The sequence below is a fragment of the Anomaloglossus baeobatrachus genome, chromosome 7 (assembly GCF_048569485.1).
Source record: "Anomaloglossus baeobatrachus isolate aAnoBae1 chromosome 7, aAnoBae1.hap1, whole genome shotgun sequence".
Taxonomy (NCBI): domain Eukaryota; kingdom Metazoa; phylum Chordata; class Amphibia; order Anura; family Aromobatidae; genus Anomaloglossus; species Anomaloglossus baeobatrachus.
The window spans coordinates 309,052,757-309,073,224 of record NC_134359.1 but is presented as its reverse complement, the minus strand read 5'-3'; the positions used below and the strand labels follow the sequence as shown (position 1 = coordinate 309,073,224).

Sequence of the window (20,468 nt, the reverse complement as noted above, 5' to 3'; positions counted from 1 at the left end):
GTCGGCGGCTCGCTACAGACGTGAGGATCTCGGATCACTCGGCGGCTCCGTACAGACGTGAAGATCTCGGATCAGTCGGCGGCTCGGTACAGACGTGAGGATCTCGGATCAGTCTGCGGCTCGGTGCAGACGTGAGGATCTCGGATCAGTCGGCGGCTCGGTGCAGACGTGGGGATCTCGGATCAGTCGGCGGCTCGGTACAGACGTGAGGATCCCGGATCAGTCTGCGGCTCGGTACAGACGTGAGGATCTCGGATCAGTCTGCGGCTCGGTACAGACGTGAGGATCCTGGATCAGTCGGCAGCTCGGTACAGACGTGAGGTTCTCGGATCAGTCAGCGGCTCGGTACAGACGTGAGGATCTCGGATCAGTCTGCGGCTCGGTAAAGACGTGAGGATCTCGGATCAGTCGGTGGCTCGGTACAGACGTGAGGATCTCGGATCACTCGGCGGCTCGGTACAGACGTAGGGATCTCGGATCAGTCGGCGGCTCGGTACAGACGTGAGGATCTCGGATCACTCGGCGGCTCGGTACAGACGTGAGGATCCCGGATCAGTCGGCGGCTCGCTACAGACGTGAGGATCTCGGATCACTCGGCGGCTCGGTACAGACGTGAAGATCTCGGATCAGTCGGCGGCTCGGTACAGACGTGAGGATCTCGGATCAGTCTGCGGCTCGGTGCAGACGTGAGGATCTCGGATCAGTCGGCGGCTCGGTGCAGACGTGGGGATCTCGGATCAGTCGGCGGCTCGGTACAGACGTGAGGATCCCGGATCAGTCTGCGGCTCGGTACAGACGTGAGAATCTCGGATCAGTCGGCGGCTTGGTACAGACGTGAGGATCTCGGATCAGTCTGCGGCTCGGTACAGACGTGAGGATCCTGGATCAGTCGGCGGCTCGGTACAGACGTGAGGTTCTCGGATCAGTCAGCGGCTCGGTACAGACGTGAGGATCTCGGATCACTCGGCGGCTCGGTGCAGACATGAGGATCTCGGATCAGTCGGCGGCTCGGTACAGACGTGAGGATCTCGGATCACTCGGCGGCTCGGTACAGACGTGAGGATCTCGGATCAGTCGGCGGCTCGGTACAGACATGAGGAGCTCGGATCAGTCGGCGGCTCGGTGCAGACGTGGGGATCTCGGATCAGTCGGCGGCTCGGTACAGACGTGAGGATCTCGGATCACTCGGCGGCTCGATACAGACGTGAGGATCTCGGATCAGTCGGCGGCTCGGTACAGACATGAGGATCTCGGATCAGTCTGCGGCTCGGTGCAGACGTGGGGATCTCGGATTAGTCGGCGGCTCGGTGCAGACGTGGGGATCTCGGATCAGTCGGCGGCTCGGTACAGACGTGAGGATCTCGGATCACTCGGCGGCTCGGTACAGACGTGAGGATCCCGGATCAGTCGGCGGCTCGCTACAGACGTGAGGATCTCGGATCACTCGGCGGCTCGGTACAGACGTGAAGATCTCGGATCAGTCGGCGGCTCGGTACAGACGTGAGGATCTCGGATCAGTCTGCGGCTCGGTGCAGACGTGAGGATCTCGGATCAGTCGGCGGCTCGGTGCAGACGTGGGGATCTCGGATCAGTCGGCGGCTCGGTACAGACGTGAGGATCCCGGATCAGTCTGCGGCTCGGTACAGACGTGAGAATCTCGGATCAGTCGGCGGCTTGGTACAGACGTGAGGATCTCGGATCAGTCTGCGGCTCGGTACAGACGTGAGGATCCTGGATCAGTCGGCGGCTCGGTACAGACGTGAGGTTCTCGGATCAGTCAGCGGCTCGGTACAGACGTGAGGATCTCGGATCACTCGGCGGCTCGGTGCAGACGTGAGGATCTCGGATCAGTCGGCGGCTCGGTACAGACGTGAGGATCTCGGATCACTCGGCGGCTCGGTACAGACGTGAGGATCTCGGATCAGTCGGCGGCTCGGTACAGACATGAGGAGCTCGGATCAGTCGGCGGCTCGGTGCAGACGTGGGGATCTCGGATCAGTCGGCGGCTCGGTACAGACGTGAGGATCTCGGATCACTCGGCGGCTCGATACAGACGTGAGGATCTCGGATCAGTCGGCGGCTCGGTACAGACATGAGGATCTCGGATCAGTCTGCGGCTCGGTGCAGACGTGGGGATCTCGGATTAGTCGGCGGCTCGGTGCAGACGTGGGGATCTCGGATCAGTCGGCGGCTCGGTACAGACGTGAGGATCCTGGATCAGTCGGCGGCTTGGTATAGACGTGAGGATCTCGGATCACTTGGCGGCTCGGTACAGACGTGGGGATCTCGGATCAGTCGGCGGCTCGGTACAGACGTGAAAATATCGGATCAGTCGGCGGCTCGGTGCAGACGTGAGGATCTCGGATCAGTCGGCGGCTCGGTACAGACGTGGGGATCTCGGATCAGTCGGCGGCTCGGTACAGACGTGAGGATCCCGGATCAGTCGGCGGCTCGGTACAGACATGAGGATCTCGGATCAGTCGGCGGCTCGATACAGACGTGAGGATCTCGGATCACTCGGCGGCTCAGTACAGACGTGAGGATCTCGGATCAGTCGGCGGCTCGGTACAGACGTGAGGATCTCGGATCAGTTGGCGGCTCGGTGCAGACGTGAGGATCTCGGATCAGTCGGCGGCTCGGTGCAGATGTGAGGATCTCGGATCAGTCGGCGGCTCGGTACAGACGTGAGGATCTCGGATCAGTCAGCGGCTCGGTACAGACTTGAGGATCTCGGATCAGTCGGTGGCTCGGTACAGACGTGAGGATCTCAGATCAGTCGGCGGCTCGGTACAGACGTGAGGATCTCGGGTCACTCGGTGGCTCGGTAAAGACGTGAGGATCTCGGATCAGTCGGCGGCTCAGTACAGACGTGAGGATCTCGGATCAGTCGGCGGCTCGGTACAGAGGTGAAGATCTCGGATCACTCGGCGGCTCGGTAAAGACGTAAGGATCTCGGATCAGTCGGCGGCTTGGTACAGACGTGAGGATCTCGGATCAGTCTGCGGCTCGGTACAGACGTGAGGATCTCGGATCAGTCTGCGGCTCGGTGCAGACGTGAGGATCTCGGATCAGTCGGCGGCTCGGTGCAGACGTGAGGATCTCGGATCAGTCGGCGGCTCGGTACAGACGTGAGGATCTCGGATCAGTCTGCGGCTCGGTACAGACGTGAGGATCCTGGATCAGTCGGCGGCTCGGTACAGACGTGAGGTTCTCGGATCAGTCAGCGGCTCGGTACAGACGTGAGGATCTCGGATCACTCGGCGGCTCGGTGCAGACGTGAGGATCTCGGATCAGTCGGCGGCTCGGTACAGACGTGAGGATCTCTGATCACTCGGCGGCTCGGTACAGACGTGATGATCTCGGATCAGTCGGCGGCTCGGTACAGACGTGAGGATCTCGGATCACTCGGCGGCTCGGTGCAGACGTGAGGATCCCGGATCAGTCTGCGGCTCGGTACAGACGTGAGGATCTCGGATCACTCGGCGGCTCGGTACAGACGTGAGGATCTCGGATCAGTCAGCGGCTCGGTACAGACATGAGGATCTCGGATCAGTCGGCGGCTCGGTGCAGACGTGGGGATCTCGGATCAGTTGGCGGCTCGGTACAGACGTGAGGATCTCGGATCACTCGGCGGCTCGGTACAGACGTGAGGATCTCAGATCAGTCGGCGGCTCGGTACAGACATGAGGATCTCGGATCAGTCTGCGGCTCGGTGCAGACGTGGGGATCTCGGATCAGTCGGCGGCTCGGTGCAGACGTGGGGATCTCGGATCAGTCGGCGGCTCGGTACAGACGTGAGGATCCTGGATCAGTCGGCGGCTCGGTATAGACGTGAGGATCTCGGATCACTCGGCGGCTCGGTACAGACGTGGGGATCTCGGATCAGTCGGCGGCTCGGTACAGACGTGAAAATCTCGGATCAGTCGGCGGCTCGGTTCAGACGTGAGGATCTCGGATCAGTCGGCGGCTCGGTATAGACAGACGTGAGGATCCCGGATCAGTCGGCGGCTCGGTACAGACATGAGGATCTCGGATCAGTCGGCGGCTCGGTACAGACGTGAGGATCTCGGATCACTCGGCGGCTCAGTACAGACGTGAGGATCTCGGATCAGTCGGCGGCTCGGTACAGACGTGAGGATCTCGGATAAGTTGGCGGCTCGGTGCAGACGTGAGGATCTCGGATCAGTCGGCGGCTCGGTGCAGATGTGAGGATCTCGGATCAGTCGGCGGCTCGGTACAGACGTGAGGATCTCGGATCAGTCAGCGGCTCGGTACAGACGTGAGGATCTCGGATCAGTCGGTGGCTCGGTACAGACGTGAGGATCTCAGATCAGTCGGCGGCTCGGTACAGACGTGAGGATCTCGGGTCACTCGGCGGCTCGGTAAAGACGTGAGGATCTCGGATCAGTCGGCGGCTCAGTACAGACGTGAGGATCTCGGATCAGTCAGCGGCTCGGTACAGAGGTGAAGATCTCGGATCACTCGGCGGCTCGGTAAAGACGTAAGAATCTCGGATCAGTCGGCGGCTTGGTACAGACGTGAGGATCTCGGATCAGTCTGCGGCTCGGTACAGACGTGAGGATCTCGGATCAGTCTGCGGCTCGGTACAGACGTGAGGATCCTGGATCAGTCGGCGGCTCGGTACAGACGTGAGGTTCTCGGATCAGTCAGCGGCTCGGTACAGACGTGAGGATCTCGGATCACTCGGCGGCTCGGTGCAGACGTGAGGATCTCGGATCAGTCGGCGGCTCGGTACAGACGTGAGGATCTCGGATCACTCGGCGGCTCGGTACAGACGTGAGGATCTCGGATCAGTCGGCGGCTCGGTACAGACATGAGGATCTCGGATCAGTCGGCGGCTCGGTGCAGACGTGGGGATCTCGGATCAGTCGGCGGCTCGGTACAGACGTGAGGATCTCGGATCACTCGGCGGCTCGGTACAGACGTGAGGATCTCGGATCAGTCGGCGGCTCGGTACAGACATGAGGATCTCGGATCAGTCTGCGGCTCGGTGCAGACGTGGGGATCTCGGATCAGTCGGCGGCTCGGTGCAGACGTGGGGATCTCGGATCAGTCGGCGGCTCGGTACAGACGTGAGGATCCTGGATCAGTCGGCGGCTCGGTATAGACGTGAGGATCTCGGATCACTCGGCGGCTCGGTACAGACGTGGGGATCTCGGATCAGTCGCCGGCTCGGTACAGACGTGAAAATCTCGGATCAGTCGGCGGCTCGGTGCAGACGTGAGGATCTCGGATCAGTCGGCGGCTCGGTACAGATGTGGGGATCTCGGATCAGTCGGCGGCTCGGTACAGACGTGAGGATCCCGGATCAGTCGGCGGCTCGGTACAGACATGAGGATCTCGGATCAGTCGGCGGCTCGGTACAGACGTGAGGATCTCGGATCACTCGGCGGCTCGGTACAGACGTGAGGATCTCGGATCAGTCGGCGGCTCGGTACAGACGTGAGGATCTCGGATCAGTTGGCGGCTCGGTGCAGACGTGAGGATCTCGGATCAGTCGGCGGCTCGGTGCAGATGTGAGGATCTCGGATCAGTCGGCGGCTCGGTACAGACGTGAGGATCTCGGATCAGTCAGCGGCTCAGTACAGACGTGAGGATCTCGGATCAGTCGGTGGCTCGGTACAGACGTGAGGATCTCAGATCAGTCGGCGGCTCGGTACAGTTGTGAGGATCTCGGGTCACTCGGCGGCTCGGTAAAGACGTGAGGATCTCGGATCAGTCGGTGGCTCAGTACAGACGTGAGGATCTCGGATCAGTCGGCGGCTCGGTACAGAGGTGAGGATCTCGGATCACTCGGCGGCTCGGTAAAGACGTAAGGATCTCGGATCAGTCGGCGGCTTGGTACAGACGTGAGGATCTCGGATCAGTCTGCGGCTCGGTACAGACGTGAGGATCTCGGATCAGTCGGCGACTCGGTACAGACGTGAGGATCTCGGATCAGTCTGCGGCTCGGTACAGACGTGAGGATCTCGGATCAGTCGGCGGCTTGGTACAGACGTGAGTATCTCGGATCAGTCTGCGGCTCGGTACAGACGTGAGGATCTCGGATCAGTCGGCGGCTCGGTACAGACGTGAGGATTTTGGATCAGTCGGCGGCTCGGTACAGACGTGAGGATCTCTGATCAGTCGGCGGCTCGGTAAAGACGTGAGGATCTTGGATCAGTCGGCGGCTCGGTACAGACGTGGGGATCTCGGATCAGTCGTCGGCTCGGTACAGACGTGAGGATCTCGGATCAGTCGGCGGCTCGGTACAGACGTGAGGATCTCGGATCAGTCGGCGGCTCGGTACAGACGTGAGGATCTCGGATCAGTCGGCGGCTTGGTACAGACGTGAGGATCTCGGATCAGTCGGCGGCTCGGTACAGACGTGAGGATCTCGGATCAGTCGGCGGCTCGGTACAGACGTGAGGATCTCGGATCAGTCGGCGGCTTGGTACAGACGTGAGGATCTCGGATCAGTCTGCGGCTCGGTACAGACGTGAGGATCTCGGATCAGTCGGCGGCTCGGTACAGACGTGAGGATCTTGGATCAGTCGGCGGCTCGGTACAGACGTGAGGATCTCGGATCACTCGGCGGCTCGGTAAAGACGTGAGGATCTCGGATCAGTCGGTGGCTCGGTGCAGATGTGAGGATCTTGGATCAGTCGGCGGCTCGGTACAGACGTGGGGATCTCGGATCAGTCGTCGGCTCGGTACAGACGTGAGGATGTCGGATCAGTCGGCGGCTCGGTACAGACGTGAGGATCTCGGATCACTCGGCGGCTCGGTAAAGACGTGAGGATCTCGGATCAGTCGGCGGCTCGGTGCAGATGTGAGGATCTTGGATCAGTCGGCGGCACGGTGCAGACGTGAGGATCTCGGATCACTCGGCGGCTCGGTAAAGACGTGAGGATCTCGGATCAGTCGGCGGCTCGGTACAGACGTGGGGATCTCGGATCAGTCGGCGGCTTGGTACAGACGTGAGGATCTCAGATCAGTCGGCGGCTCGGTACAGACGTGAGGATCTCGGATCACTCGGCGGCTCGGTACAGACGTGAGGATCTCGGATCAGTCGGCGGCTTGGTACAGTAGTGAGGATCTCGGATCAGTCGGCGGCTCAGTACAGACGTGGGGATCTCGGATCAGTCGGCGGCTCGGTACAGTAGTGAGGATCTCGGATCAGTCGGCGGCTCGGTACAGACGTGGGGATCTCGGATCAGTCGGCGGCTCGGTACAGACGTGGGGATCTCGGATCAGTCGGCGGCTCGGTGCAGTAGTGAGGATCTCGGATCAGTCGGCGGCTCGGTACAGACGTGAGGATCTCGGATCATTCGGCGGCTCGGTACAGATGTGGAGTCTTGGATCAGCTGGCAGCTCTTTAGAGATATGGGGATCTTGGATTGTCAGCGGCTCAATACACACGTGTATGTTTAGAATTAGTCGACAGCTCGGTATAGACATGGGGTCTGTGATCGGTCTGTGGCTTGGTACAGATGTGGGGTTTTGGATTGGTCAGTTGGCTCAATTGAGACATGGCGGTCTGTAATTGGTCAGAGGCTCGGTAAAGATATGGGGGTCTGGGATCAGTCGGTGGCTCGATACAGATGTGGAGGTATGGGGTTCATCAATGGCTTGATACAGATATGGGGGGGATTGGGGTCGGTGACTGTTCAGACGTGGGGGTGTCGGATGATTAGGCGGCTCCGTACAGACGTTGAGGCCTTGAATCGGTCGGCAGATTTTTAGAGATGTGGGGTCTTGGATTGGTCAGTGGCTCATAACACATGTGGGAGTCTAGAATCAGTCGGCAGCTCGGCGCAGACATGGGTGTCTGCAATTGATCGATGGCTCTGTACAGATGTGGGATCTCAGATTAGTTGATTGCTCAATACAGACATGGGGGTTTGGGATCGGTTGGAGGTTCGGTACAGACATGGGGAGTCTGGGATCTGTCAGTGGTTCTATAGAGTGGTGGCAATCTGGGGTCAGACGATGGTTCGGTACAGAGGTGGAGGACTGGGATCGGTCCTCGATTCGGTACACACATGGGGGTCTCGGAACATTTGGTGGCTCGGTAAAGATGTGGGGGTGTAGGATCGGTCAGCAACTCGGTAAAGACATGGGGGGTTGGGATTGGTCGACTGCTCAATACAGACATGGGCGTATAGGATTGGTCGATGGCTCGATACAGATGTGGCGTCTCAAATTGGTCGATAGCTCAATTCAGACATGGGAGTCTGGGATCGGTCGGTGGCTCGATACAGATGTGGCAATCTGTGGTCGGTCAGTGGCACGCTACAGGTGTGAGGGTCTGGGATCGATCGGTCACTCGATACAGATAAGGCAGTCTGGGGTAGGTCAGTAGCTCGCCACAGATGTAGGAGTCTGGGATTGTTCAGCGATTCGGTACAGACATGAGCGTCTGTAATCAGTTGGTGGCTTGGTACAGACGTGGGGGTGTAGGATCGGTTGGCGAATCGGTACAGACGTGGGGGTGTCAGATCGGACACCAGCTCGGTACAAACCTTAAGGTCTAGGATCGGTCAGCGGCTTGGTACAGACATAGGGGTCTGGGATCAGTTTGTGGCTCAGTCCAGGCATGGGAGTCTGGCATCAGTTGGTGACTCAATACAGATGTGGTGGTCTCTAGTCAGTCGGTGACTCGGTACAGACGTGGGGGTCTGGGATCATTCAGCTGCTTGGTACAGATATGATGATCGGCGATAGGTTGGCGGCTCGGTACAGATGGGGTGTTGGATTGTTTTACAGTTTGTTAAAGGTGTGGGAATTTTCGATCAGTTGATGGCTTTTTTTAGAAATGTGATTAGTCGGCAGCATTTTAGAGACTTGGGGTCTTGGAATGGTTGGTGGCTTGGTACAGAGGTGAGTCTGTTAGATCAGTTGGTGGTTTGGTACAGAAGTGGGGGTCTAGGATCAGTACAGAGGTGGGGTGTGAGATCGGTCAACAGCTCTATACACATGTGCAAGTCTGGAATCAATTGGCTTGGTAGAGATGTGGAGTCCTGGATTAGTCTGCAGCTCTTTAGAGATATGGGGGTCTGGGATCAGTTGGAGGCTCGGTACAGACATTGGATCTGGTATCAGTTGGCAGCTGGGTAAAGATGTGGGAGTCTGGGATCAGTCTGTGGCTTGGTAAAAACATAAGGGTATTGGATTGGTTGGTGGCTCGGTACAGATGTGGAGTCTAGGATTGGTCAAAGGCTCAATATAGATATGGGGGTCTGGGATCGATTGGCAGCTCAGTACAGACATGGGGTCTTGGATCAGTTGGCAGCTTGATACAGACATGGGGGTCTTGGATAAGTTGGCGGCTCAATTCCCACGTGGGTGTCTCGGATCGGTACAGATGTGAGGTCCTGGGATTGTTAGGCAACTCTATACAGATGTGGGGTTCACAGATGTAGGGGTTGGGGATCGATTGGTGGCTTAGTACAGATGTTGGGGTCTTGAATCGATTGACAGCTCGGTAAAGATGTGGGGGTCTTGGATCAGTTGGCAGCTTAGTAGAGATTTGTGGTCCCGGATCAGTTGGCAGTTCGGTAGAAACATGGAGTCTTGGAGCTGTTGGCAGCACTTTAAGGGCATGGGGGTCTCGGATCAGTCAGTGGTTCGGTGCACAGGTGGGGCTGTTGGATAGGTTGGCGGCTAGATACAGACGTGGAGGTCTGGGATCAGTCAATGGCTCATTACAGACATGGGGGAATGTGGATCTCTGCACTTTGATATTAATGTGGAGGTAAAGGATCAGTGTCTCTTCAGAGACGTGGGGTCAAGGATCGTTCGGTGACTCGGTTCAGACGTGGAGGTGTCGGAGCAGTTGGCGACTATGTAGAAACGTGGTTTATACAGTATTTATCCTTCAGCGGCTCATTACAGACGATTAGGTCTTGGCTTGGTCGGCAGCGCAGTATAATCGTGGGGGTCTCAGATTAGTCGGCGGCTCGGTAAAGACTTGGAGGTCTTGGATCAACAGACTTTTCTATTTGTATCCTCCAGTGTCTGAAGCGGTTTAGTAGCCGAGGAAAGAGATGCGGTATCGTCTGGACTCTGCGGAGGGTGGATTAGCACCGGATCACAGTAGGTTCAGAGATTCTATTGGATAATAAAGTCCCTAAACGTCCTGTGACGATCTATCCATGACAGCACCCTGACGATGCCGCATCGCTTTCCTTCCTTGGCTACCTTTTTCAGTTCCATCCCGCAGGAACTGGCCGTTTGTGCCGCAGCTCTGGTCGCCCCAATACAGCGTTCACCGGTGTTGTGTCTTCCCAGCACCGCCACTTCCGGTGAGCAGCACTACACGCAGGTTATCAGCACTGCTTCACACACGGAGCGCTGTATCCCAGCAGTGACATTACATATTTTATTTCAGGAGATATTTTACAAGATGTGAGGTCAGAAATGCTCTCCACGTGGTCTACAGACAAGCCACGAGGCATTGCCGCACCACCACATAGATAGCACCAAACAGCTGCACTAGCTGCAATAGTTTGTTTGTGGTATTGATCAGAAACTTGTCCCTGAAATGATCAATACAGAGCACAAACCACTGATGTCTGTGCGATCAGGACAGAAAACTGACAAGACATCAAGCAGAATAGTGACTGCAGCTCTGGAGGCTAAGAAATGAAGTGACAGCAGAATAGTGACTGCAGCTCTGGAGGGTAAGACATGAAGTAACAGCAGAATAGTGACTGCAGCTTTGGAGGGTAAGACATGAAGTAACAGCAGAATAGTGACTGCAGCTTTGGAGGGTAAGACATAATGTAACAGCAGAATAGTGACTGCCGCTCTGGAGGGTAAGGCATCAAGTAACAGCAGAATAGTGACTGCAGCTCTGGAGGGTAAGACATGAGGTATCAGCAAAATAGTGAGTGCAGCTCCGGAGGTGACTGGAGGATAAGACACGATGTAACAGCAGAATAGTGAGTGCAGCTCTGGAGGGTAAGAAATGAAGTAACAGCAGAATAGTGAGTGCAGCTCTGGAGGGTAAGGCACGATGTAACAGCAGAATAGTGACTGCAGCTCTGGAGGGTAAGACATGAAGTATCAGCAAAATAGTGAGTGCAGCTCTGGAGGTGACTGGAGGATAACACACGATGTAACAGCAGAATACTGACTGCAGCTCTGGAGGGTAAGAAATGAAGTAACAGCAGAATAGTGAGTGCAGCTCTGGAGGGTAAGAAATGAAGTATCAGCAAAATAGTGAGTGCAGCTCCGGAGGTGACTGGAGGATAAGACACGATGTAACAGCAGAATAGTGAGTGCAGCTCTGGAGGGTAAGAAATGAAGTAACAGCAGAATAGTGAGTGCAGCTCTGGAGGGTAAGGCACGATGTAACAGCAGAATAGTGAGTGCAGCTCTGGAGAGTAAGACATGAAGTATCAGCAAAATAGTGAGTGCAGCTCTGGAGGTGACTGGAGGATAACACACGATGTAACAGCAGAATACTGACTGCAGCTCTGGAGGGTAAGAAATGAAGTAACAGCAGAATAGTGAGTGCAGCTCTGGAGGGTAAGAAATGAAGTAACAGCAGAATAGTGAGTGCAGCTCTGGAGGGTAAGGCACGATGTGTTATCACATTATTGTGAACAGTATCCATCTTTCGCTCTCTGGTTGTGAGCCCTGTGGGTGAATACAGAGAAAGGTGAGGTCCAGACTGATGGCGGCTTGGTGTCCAGGTTGAAGGACGGTCTTTGCCATCGCTTGGCGAGGTTCCTCTGTACACAGTCTATGTCCAGTCCATGCAGTGGCCACACACTGGATCCAGTGTTCACGCTGAGGTGATGCCGGGGGGCAGCCGTCATCCAGCCTTACAGCAGTGATTTCATGGATGACTGGTTCACACTGGTGAGGTCTCCGCTCTGCGTCTTCTGATGTCGGTAAAGCCAGGAGCAAAACGAATGATCGGATCTCTGTCCCACAAGAAGAGCACAGCGACCACGGGCCACGTACCTGAGCAACAAGGACACCAAGATAGTCAGTGGCCCCCCCATAATACACACACAGCGGACCGATCACCTCCCCCAATAATACACTCAACGTACCGATCACCTGCCCCAATAATACACCCACCGGACCGATCACCTCCCCCAATAATACACTCAACGTACCGATCACCTCCCCCAATAATACACCCACCGGACCGATCACCTCCCCCAATAATACACCCACCGGACCGATCACCTCCCCCAATAATACACCCACCGGACCGATCACCTCCCCCAATAATACACCCACCGGACCGATCACCTCCCCCAATAATACACCCACCAGACCGATCACCTCCCCCAATAATACACTCAACGTACCGATCACCTCCCCCAATAATACACCCACCGGACCGATCACCTCCCCCAATAATACACCCACCGGACCGATCACCTCCCCCAATAATACACCCACCGGACCGATCACCTCCCCCAATAATACACCCACCGGACCGATCACCTCCCCCAATAATACACCCACCGGACCGATCACCTCCCCCAATAATACACCCACCGGACCGATCACCTCCCCCAATAATACACCCACCAGACCGATCACCTCCCCCAATAATACACACACCGGACCGATCACCTCCCCCAATAATACACACTTATTGGCGTTTATGCTCACATCAGTGGTTCCGTCGGTTTTTACCTCTGAACCTCTGGGACACAGGACGTCTGCGCTGTCAAACATTATTTTCAGCTGTAACCGCCTGTTTCACACAAGCTTTAACACGTGGTTTACAGCGCAAGCCTTTTTTCCAGAACTTCAGATGTAAGCCCCGAAGGAGGCATTGATAGTAAAATGCAGTGTGAACAAGGCGTCAGCCTTGAAGGTCACAGCCTGCAGCTGATCAGCAGGATCCTTCCGGGCGCCGGTGGAGAGGGTGAGCCACAGTGTTACAGAGGGCGTACGCTTAGCAGTCGTGCTGCAGGGAGCCCCACTCTGACGTAACACTGCTGGATATTTAGCTGTTCAGCTACACGAGATTTGTACCGTTTTTCCACGTTTTGCTGCTCGGATTTACAAGTAAAACATGAAATGAAGGTGATGTGCAGGTAATGACCACATCACTAAAACAGTGACAAAAAAACTGCTATATGCAACTGTACCTGAATATGTGACACATGAAGCCCCATCTGTCCCCTTACCTCCACATCACATATCCAAGGCTTAGAAGCAGAACCACCGTTCCTGCCGCCAGGAGCAGGCATGCTGAAGAACAAGGAGACATGAAGTGAGCACCACAGTAGAGGATAAGTGCGAGCGGGAACCTGAACCACACAGGTGAGAACTTGCCAGGGTAAGATACAACAAGTTCAGCGCCCTCCAACCCCCATTAAAGACAGCTTGGTCAACATCTCTCTCCAGCCCCTCACCAAAGACAAGGGGGGGCTAACCGTAAAGCTCTCTCTCCAAACTGCCCCCTCCCATACACGAATGCTCAGCTCAAAGAAACAACTCAATCCAGACCTCCCCACTAAAAACATATATTCAACATGTCCTTTTCTTCTTTCCTGTACAATATAATTTGGAGACCCCCCCATACAAAAAAATAGTCTGGTTTTCCAGTGGAAGCGACAGATGTGGCCGACTGTAATGAGATGCGTGCAGGTTGTTCCACAACCTCTGGAGGACTTTTGACCACTCACCATTCCTGGAAATATGGTGCTCATGACTCTGCACTTGATGAGATTCATCTAAGATGGGGGAAAGCGTAGTCTCTGAGTATGGAGCCTTAGACGATCCTGGGCCTCCCAGACCTGAAACAGGAGACAAATCCAGTGAGACCTCTGTACGTGCTGCAGATCACCATCCTTGCATAGCACAACCAAGAAAGCGCACCTCTGTACAGCAGCACGTATCCCGGACCACTGAGCTGACTATCAGACTGGAAGCTTATCCGGACATGCGCTGTCTGGAATGTCACAATGTCTGGGGGGTCTTGTCCTCCTCTTATCCGTAAAAGAAGATCTCCACTGTCTCCATCCATCAGCTCTAAGAGGTCATTAGGGTCTGGAACATGAAAGGACTGAAAGCGGATCTGTATAGCTGTACTGCCGAGAAGGAGGAGATCCCAAAGACACAACCGCTCCGCACCGTACTCATCTGGGAAATCTGGAGAGTACAGGACCCCTGCCTCCGAGGAGAAGTTTCCATGACAAGTCCCCACCCAAACTAGAGAGAAGACAAGATGTAAGGACACCACACCGTTCAGCGCTACTGCCCCCCAATCCACTCACTTAGTGCTGCTGCCCCATCGTCCACCCACACAGCACCGCTGCCCCCGAGTCCGCTCACAGTGCCGCTGCCCCCAGAGTTTGCATACTTAGCGAGGCTGCCACTATAGTCCGCCCGCTCAGTGCCAATGCCCCAGAGTGCGCCCATTCAGCACCCCAGCCCCCAGAGTCCGTCTGCTCAGTGCCACTGCTTCCAGAGCGTGCCCCTCAGTGCCGCTGCCCCGCAGAGTCTGCCCTCTCAGCCCAATTGCCCCCAGAGTCAGCTCCCTCAGTACCACTGCCCCCCAGAGTGCACCCGCTCAGCACCGCTGCCCCCACAGTGCCACTGCCCTCAGAGTTCACCCCACAGTGCAGCTGTCCCAAAAGTCTGGATCCCAAAATGCCGCTGCCCTATGAGTCCTCCCGGTCAGCGCTGCTGCCTTCAGAGTCTGCCTGCTCCTCACTGCTGCCCCCAGAGTTCGCCCGCTCAGCGTTGCTGTCCCCAAAGTCCACCCCCTCAGTGCTGCTGCCGCCCCAGAGTTCACCCATTCAGCGCTACTGTCCCTCGCTCAGGGATACTGCCCCCCAGAGTCCACCCGCTCAGGGCCGCTGTCCCCCAGAGTCCGCCCGCTCCCCAACGCTGGCCCCCAGAGTCTTCTTGCTCAGCACTGCAGCTTCCCACATACTACACACTTACCGCTGTACACACTGAGCTTCCCATCACCACCACATAGTTCACTAGTTCTTCCAAAACAGATCTGGTCACACTGAGAGCTACTGACTATATCCAGGGCAGCCACTTCAGATGAACTGCCACAAAGGCATGCATAGCCAGCCTCCACCCCCGCGTACTGCCAAAAAAAGGAGGTACACAGGGCATTATGGGAAAGATGATGAGAAGCATTAAGCACATTTGTACGGAAGATGTGAGGGGACACTGTAAAGAGGATATAGGGGATGATGTATGGAGGACGTGAGGGGATGTTGTACTGGGGATGTGAAGGGACTTTGTACGGAGGATGTGAAGGGACGTTGTACAGACAATGTGAAGAGACGTCATACGGGTGATGTGATGGGACTTCGTATAGAGAATGTGAGGGGACGTCGTACTGACAATGTGAGGGGACACTACAGATGATATAGGGGACGTCGTACGGATTATGTGGTGTGGACGATGTAAGGGGACGTCATACGGGCGTTGTGAGGGGCCGTCGTACGGGCGATGTGAGGGGACGTCATATGGGCGATGTGATGGGACTTCGTATAGAAAATGTGAGGGGACGTCGTACTGACGATGTGAGGGGACACTACAGATGATATAGGGGACGTTGTATGGATTATGTGGTGTGGACAATGTGAGGAGACGTCATACGGGCGTTGTGAGGGGCCGTCGTACGCGCGATGTGAGGGGGCGTCGTACGGGCGATGTGAGGGGCCGTCGTACGGGCGATGTGAGGGGCCGTCGTACGGGCGATGTGAGGGGCCGTCGTACGGGCGATGTGAGGGGCCTTCGTACGGGCGATGTGAGGGGCCTTCGTACAGGCGATGTGAGGGGCCTTCGTACAGGCGATGTGAGGGGCCTTCGTACAGGCGATGTGAGGGGCCTTCGTACAGGCGATGTGAGGGGCCTTCGTACGGGCAATGTGAGGGGACGTCATATAGAGAATGTGAGGGGACACTGTACAGAAGATACAGGAGACATTGTACGGATTATGTGAGGTGGACGTCGTGTGGTGGACGTCGTGTGAATGATGGGGACACTAAAGAGGATGAGAGGGGACGTCGTATGGACGATGTGAGGGGCCGTCGTACGGGCGATGTGAGGGGCCGTCGTACGGGCGATGTGAGGGGACGTCGTAGGGGCGATGTGAGGGGACGTCGTACGGGCGATGTGAGGGGACGTCGTACGGGCGATGTGAGGGGACGTCGTACGGGCGATGTGAGGGGACGTCGTACGGGCGATGTGAGGGGACGTCGTACGGGCGATGTGAGGGGACGTCGTAGGGGCGATGTGAGGGGACGTCGTAGGGGCGATGTGAGGGGACGTCGTAGGGGCGATGTGAGGGGACGTCGTACGGGCGATGTGAGGGGACGTCGTACGGGCGATGTGAGGGGACGTCGTAGGGGCGATGTGAGGGGACGTCGTAGGGGCGATGTGAGGGGACGTCGTACGGGCGATGTGAGGGGACGTCGTACGGGCGATGTGAGGGGACGTCGTAGGGGCGATGTGAGGGGACGTCGTAGGGGCGATGTGAGGGGACGTCGTAGGGGCGATGTGAGGGGACGTCGTAGGGGCGATGTGAGGGGACGTCGTAGGGGCGATGTGAGGGGACGTCGTAGGGGCGATGTGAGGGGACGTCGTAGGGGCGATGTGAGGGGACGTCGTACGGGCGATGTGAGGGGACGTCGTAGGGGCGATGTGAGGGGACGTCGTAGGGGCGATGTGAGGGGACGTCGTAGGGGCGATATGAGGGGACGTCGTAGGGGCGATATGAGGGGACGTCGTACGGGCGATGTGAGGGGACGTCGTAGGGGCGATATGAGGGGACGTCGTAGGGGCGATGTGAGGGGACGTCGTAGGGGCGATGTGAGGGGACGTCGTACGGGCGATGTGAGGGGACGTCGTACGGGCGATGTGAGGGGACGTCGTACGGGCGATGTGAGGGGACGTCGTAGGGGCGATGTGAGGGGACGTCGTAGGGGCGATGTGAGGGGACGTCGTACAGGCGATGTGAGGGGACGTCATATAGAGAATGTGAGGGGACACTGTACAGAAGATACAGGGGACATTGTACAGATTATGTGAGGTGGACGTCGTGTGGATGATGTGAGGGGACACTACAGAGGATGTGATGGGGCGTTGTATGGACGATGTGAGGGGATGTATGGAAGATATGAGGGGACATATAACGGACAATGCGCATGGAGGATGTTAAGGGACATCATATTGAGGATATGAAGGGATGTCGTATGGAGAATGTGAAAGGACATTGTATGGAGAAAGTGAGGGTAGGACACTGCAAAGAGGATTTAGGGGACGTCATATGGAGTTTGGGAGGGAACGTTGTATGGACGATGTGAGGGGACGTCGTGAGGATGATGTAGGAGACGTAGGATGTCAGGAGACATCGTAAAAACGATGTAGGGACGTACGTAGTATGTGAAGGGACGTCGTATGGAAAATGTGAGAGGACACTCACTACAGAGGATGTGAGGGGACATCATAAGGAAAATGGGAGGGGGTGTCGTACCGATGATGTGAGGGCACTGAGAGGACATCATGAGGACGATGTTAGGGGATTTTGTATGGAGGCTGTAAGTGGACATCGAATAGACGATATTAGGGGACATCATACGGATGATGTGGGGACGTTGTATCGAGGATGTGAAGGAACATCATACGGAGGATGGGAAGGGAAATTGTACGAATGATGTTAGGGGACATCGTACGGAGGATGTGAGGATACACTGTATAGGGGAGGTAGGGGATATTCTACGGAGGATGTAAGGGGACGTCGTACGGACAATGTGTTGGGACCTTGAATGGAGGATGTGAGGGGATGTCGTACGGAGGACGTAAGGGGACGTTGTACGGAGGACGTGAGGGGACGACGTACAGAGAATGTGAGGTGATGTCGTACGAACGATGCGAGGGGACCTCGTACAGAGGACGTGAGGGGACGACGTACAGAGAATGTGAGGGGATGTCGTACGAACGATGCGAGGGGACGTCGTACAGAAAATGTGAGGGGATGTCGTACGAACGATGCGAGGGGCTGTCGTACAGAGGATGAGGGGACGTGATGTCAGTATGTGATTATTTTTCTTTGCCTCATGTCCTTTTCTCCGACAGAATTGGATGCAGGTCTGTATTGTTAGTCTTTTTGATGTTCCGCTCGCCCCGCTGAGGGCAGGAGGAGATCCCCGATCCATGAAGCAGCCAATGTATCCGGGCACTGGAGAAAGAAAACATCAATAAATCCCACATCATGCCACAATATACAGAGGAATGGCTACACATGACACAAGCATGGGAGCAGGCACTGTAGAAATACATTACTGTGGCATGATGGGATGTCACAATACTTCCAGTACACGCCGTCCTCTGTTTCAGCCACATAGCACCATGGCTGGACGTCAGAGTCAGGATTTCTGCAGAAATAGAAATAATCACACAGTGTCCTGGTGTTGGTGGAACAGTAACATGCACTGGGCACTGACAGGTATGATGCCACCGCAGTAATGTCACTGGGCACTTTACCAAACTAGTCATTGGTAGGAATGAGGTCACCAGGCACTTTACCAAACTAGTCATTGGTAGGAATGAGGTCACCAGGCACTTTACCAAACTAGTCATTGGTAGGAATGAGGTCACCAGGCACTTTACCAAACTAGTCATTGGTAGGAATGAGGTCACCAGGCACTTTACCAAACTAGTCATTGGAAGGAATGAGGTCACCAGGCACTTTACCAAACTAGTCATTGGTAGGAGTGATGTCACTGCAGTGAGGTCACCAGGCACTTTACCAAACTAGTCATTGGTAGGAATGAGGTCATCAGGCACTTTAACAAACTAGTCATTGGTAGGAGTGATGTCACTGCAGTGATGTCACCAGGCACTTTACCAAACTAGTCATTGGTTGGAGTGTTGTCACTGCAGTGATGGTGATTTCACTGGGCATTTTACCACCCTAGTCATAGGTAGGAGTAAAGTCAAATGGCACTTTATCCCCCTAGTCATTGGTAAGAGTGACGTCACGACAGTGATGTCACATGGATTTCTGTGACTATAGTCTCGGTCACTGTTGCTGTTACTGTTGTCTTTGTGCACAGAATGTCATTCCTTTGTTATTGAGGCCATGCCCATTCTTCCCATTTCTATATAGAAAAGATATGAATGAATTTGGTATTGCGATTAGTTGTGATGTTAGGGTGCCTTTCTCTAAGGTTTATTGGGTTAAGTGATGTTGATGGGATTTTCCTGTGGTTTCCTGGAGTTAGTGATATTGGTGGGATGCCCCTGTGATTTCCTGGAGTTAGTGATGTTGGTGGGATGCCCCTGTGGTTTCCTGGAGTTAGTGATGTTGGTGGGATGCCCCTGTGGTTTCCTGGAGTTAGTGATGTTGGTGGGATGCCCCTGTGGTTACCTGGAGTTAGTGATGTTGGTGGGATGCCCCTGTGGTTACCTGGAGTTAGTGATGTTGGTGGGATGCCCCTGTGGTTTCCTAGAGGTAGTGATGTTGGTTGGATGCCCCTGTGGTTACCTGGAGTTAGTGATGTTGGTAGGATGCCCCTGTGGTTTCCTGGAGTTAGTGATGTTGGTGGGATGCCCCTGTGGTTTCCTGGAGTTACTGATGTTGGTGGGATGCCCTTGTGGTTTCCTGGAGGTAGTGATGTTGGTGGGATGCCCCTGTGGTTTCCTGGAATTAGTGATGTTGGTAGGATGCCCCTGTGGTTTCCTGGAATTAGTGATGTTGGTAGGATGCCCCAATGGTTTCCTGGAGTTATTGACTTATTGTGAGTTATTATGGTTTCCTGGAGTTAGTGATGTTGGTGGGATGCCCCTGTGGTTTACTGGAATTAGTGATGTTGGTAGGATGCCCCTGTGGTTTCCTGGAATTAGTGATGTTGGTAGGATGCCCCAGTGGTTTCCTGGAGTTATTGACTTATTGTGAGTTATTATGGTTTCCTGGAGTTAGTGATGTTGGTGGGATGCCCCTGTGGTTTCCAGGAGGTAATGATGTTGGTGGGATGCCCCTGTGCTTTCCTGGAGGTAGTGATGTTGGTGGGATGCCCCTGTGGTTTCCTGGAATTAGTGATGTTGGTAGGATGCCCCTGTGGTTTCCTAGAATTAGTGATGTTGGTAGGATGCCCCTGTGGTTTCCTGGAGTTATTGAAGTTGGTGGGATGCCCCTATGGTTTCCTGGAGGTAGTGATGTTGGTGGGATGCCCCTATGGTTTCATGGAATTAGTGATGTTGGTGGATGCCCCTGTGGTTTCCTGGAGTTATTGAAGTTGGTGGGATGCCCCTATGGTTTCCTGGAGGTAGTGATGTTGGTGGGATGCCCCTATGGTTTCATGGAATTAGTGATGTTGGTGGATGCCCATGTGGTTTCCTGGAGGTAGTGATGTTGGTGGGATGCCCCTGTGCATTCCTGGAGTTAGTGATGTTGGTGGGATGCCCCTGTGGTTTAATGGAATTAGTGATGTTGGTGGGATGCCCCTGTGGTTTCC

At 55.4% G+C, this 20,468-nt stretch overlaps 1 protein-coding gene across 3 annotated transcripts in view; it reads right to left on the bottom strand.

The window, feature by feature from the left end:
* Positions 1-10,367: 10,367 nt before the first annotated feature.
* KREMEN2 (kringle containing transmembrane protein 2) overlaps positions 10,368-20,468 on the bottom strand; it is a 56,427-nt gene continuing 46,326 nt past the window's right edge. For all 3 annotated transcript variants that reach the window (XM_075318675.1, XM_075318676.1, XM_075318678.1), the window contains 7 exons: positions 18,295-18,386; positions 18,066-18,190; positions 14,932-15,085; positions 13,861-14,193; positions 13,668-13,778; positions 13,167-13,230; positions 10,368-11,976 (listed from right to left, as the gene is read on the bottom strand). In XM_075318675.1, coding sequence (XP_075174790.1) covers positions 11,835-11,976; positions 13,167-13,230; positions 13,668-13,778; positions 13,861-14,193; positions 14,932-15,085; positions 18,066-18,190; positions 18,295-18,386 — 1,021 coding nt within the window. In that variant the 3' untranslated portion in view covers positions 10,368-11,834. The remainder of the gene's footprint in view (positions 11,977-13,166; positions 13,231-13,667; positions 13,779-13,860; positions 14,194-14,931; positions 15,086-18,065; positions 18,191-18,294; positions 18,387-20,468) is intronic.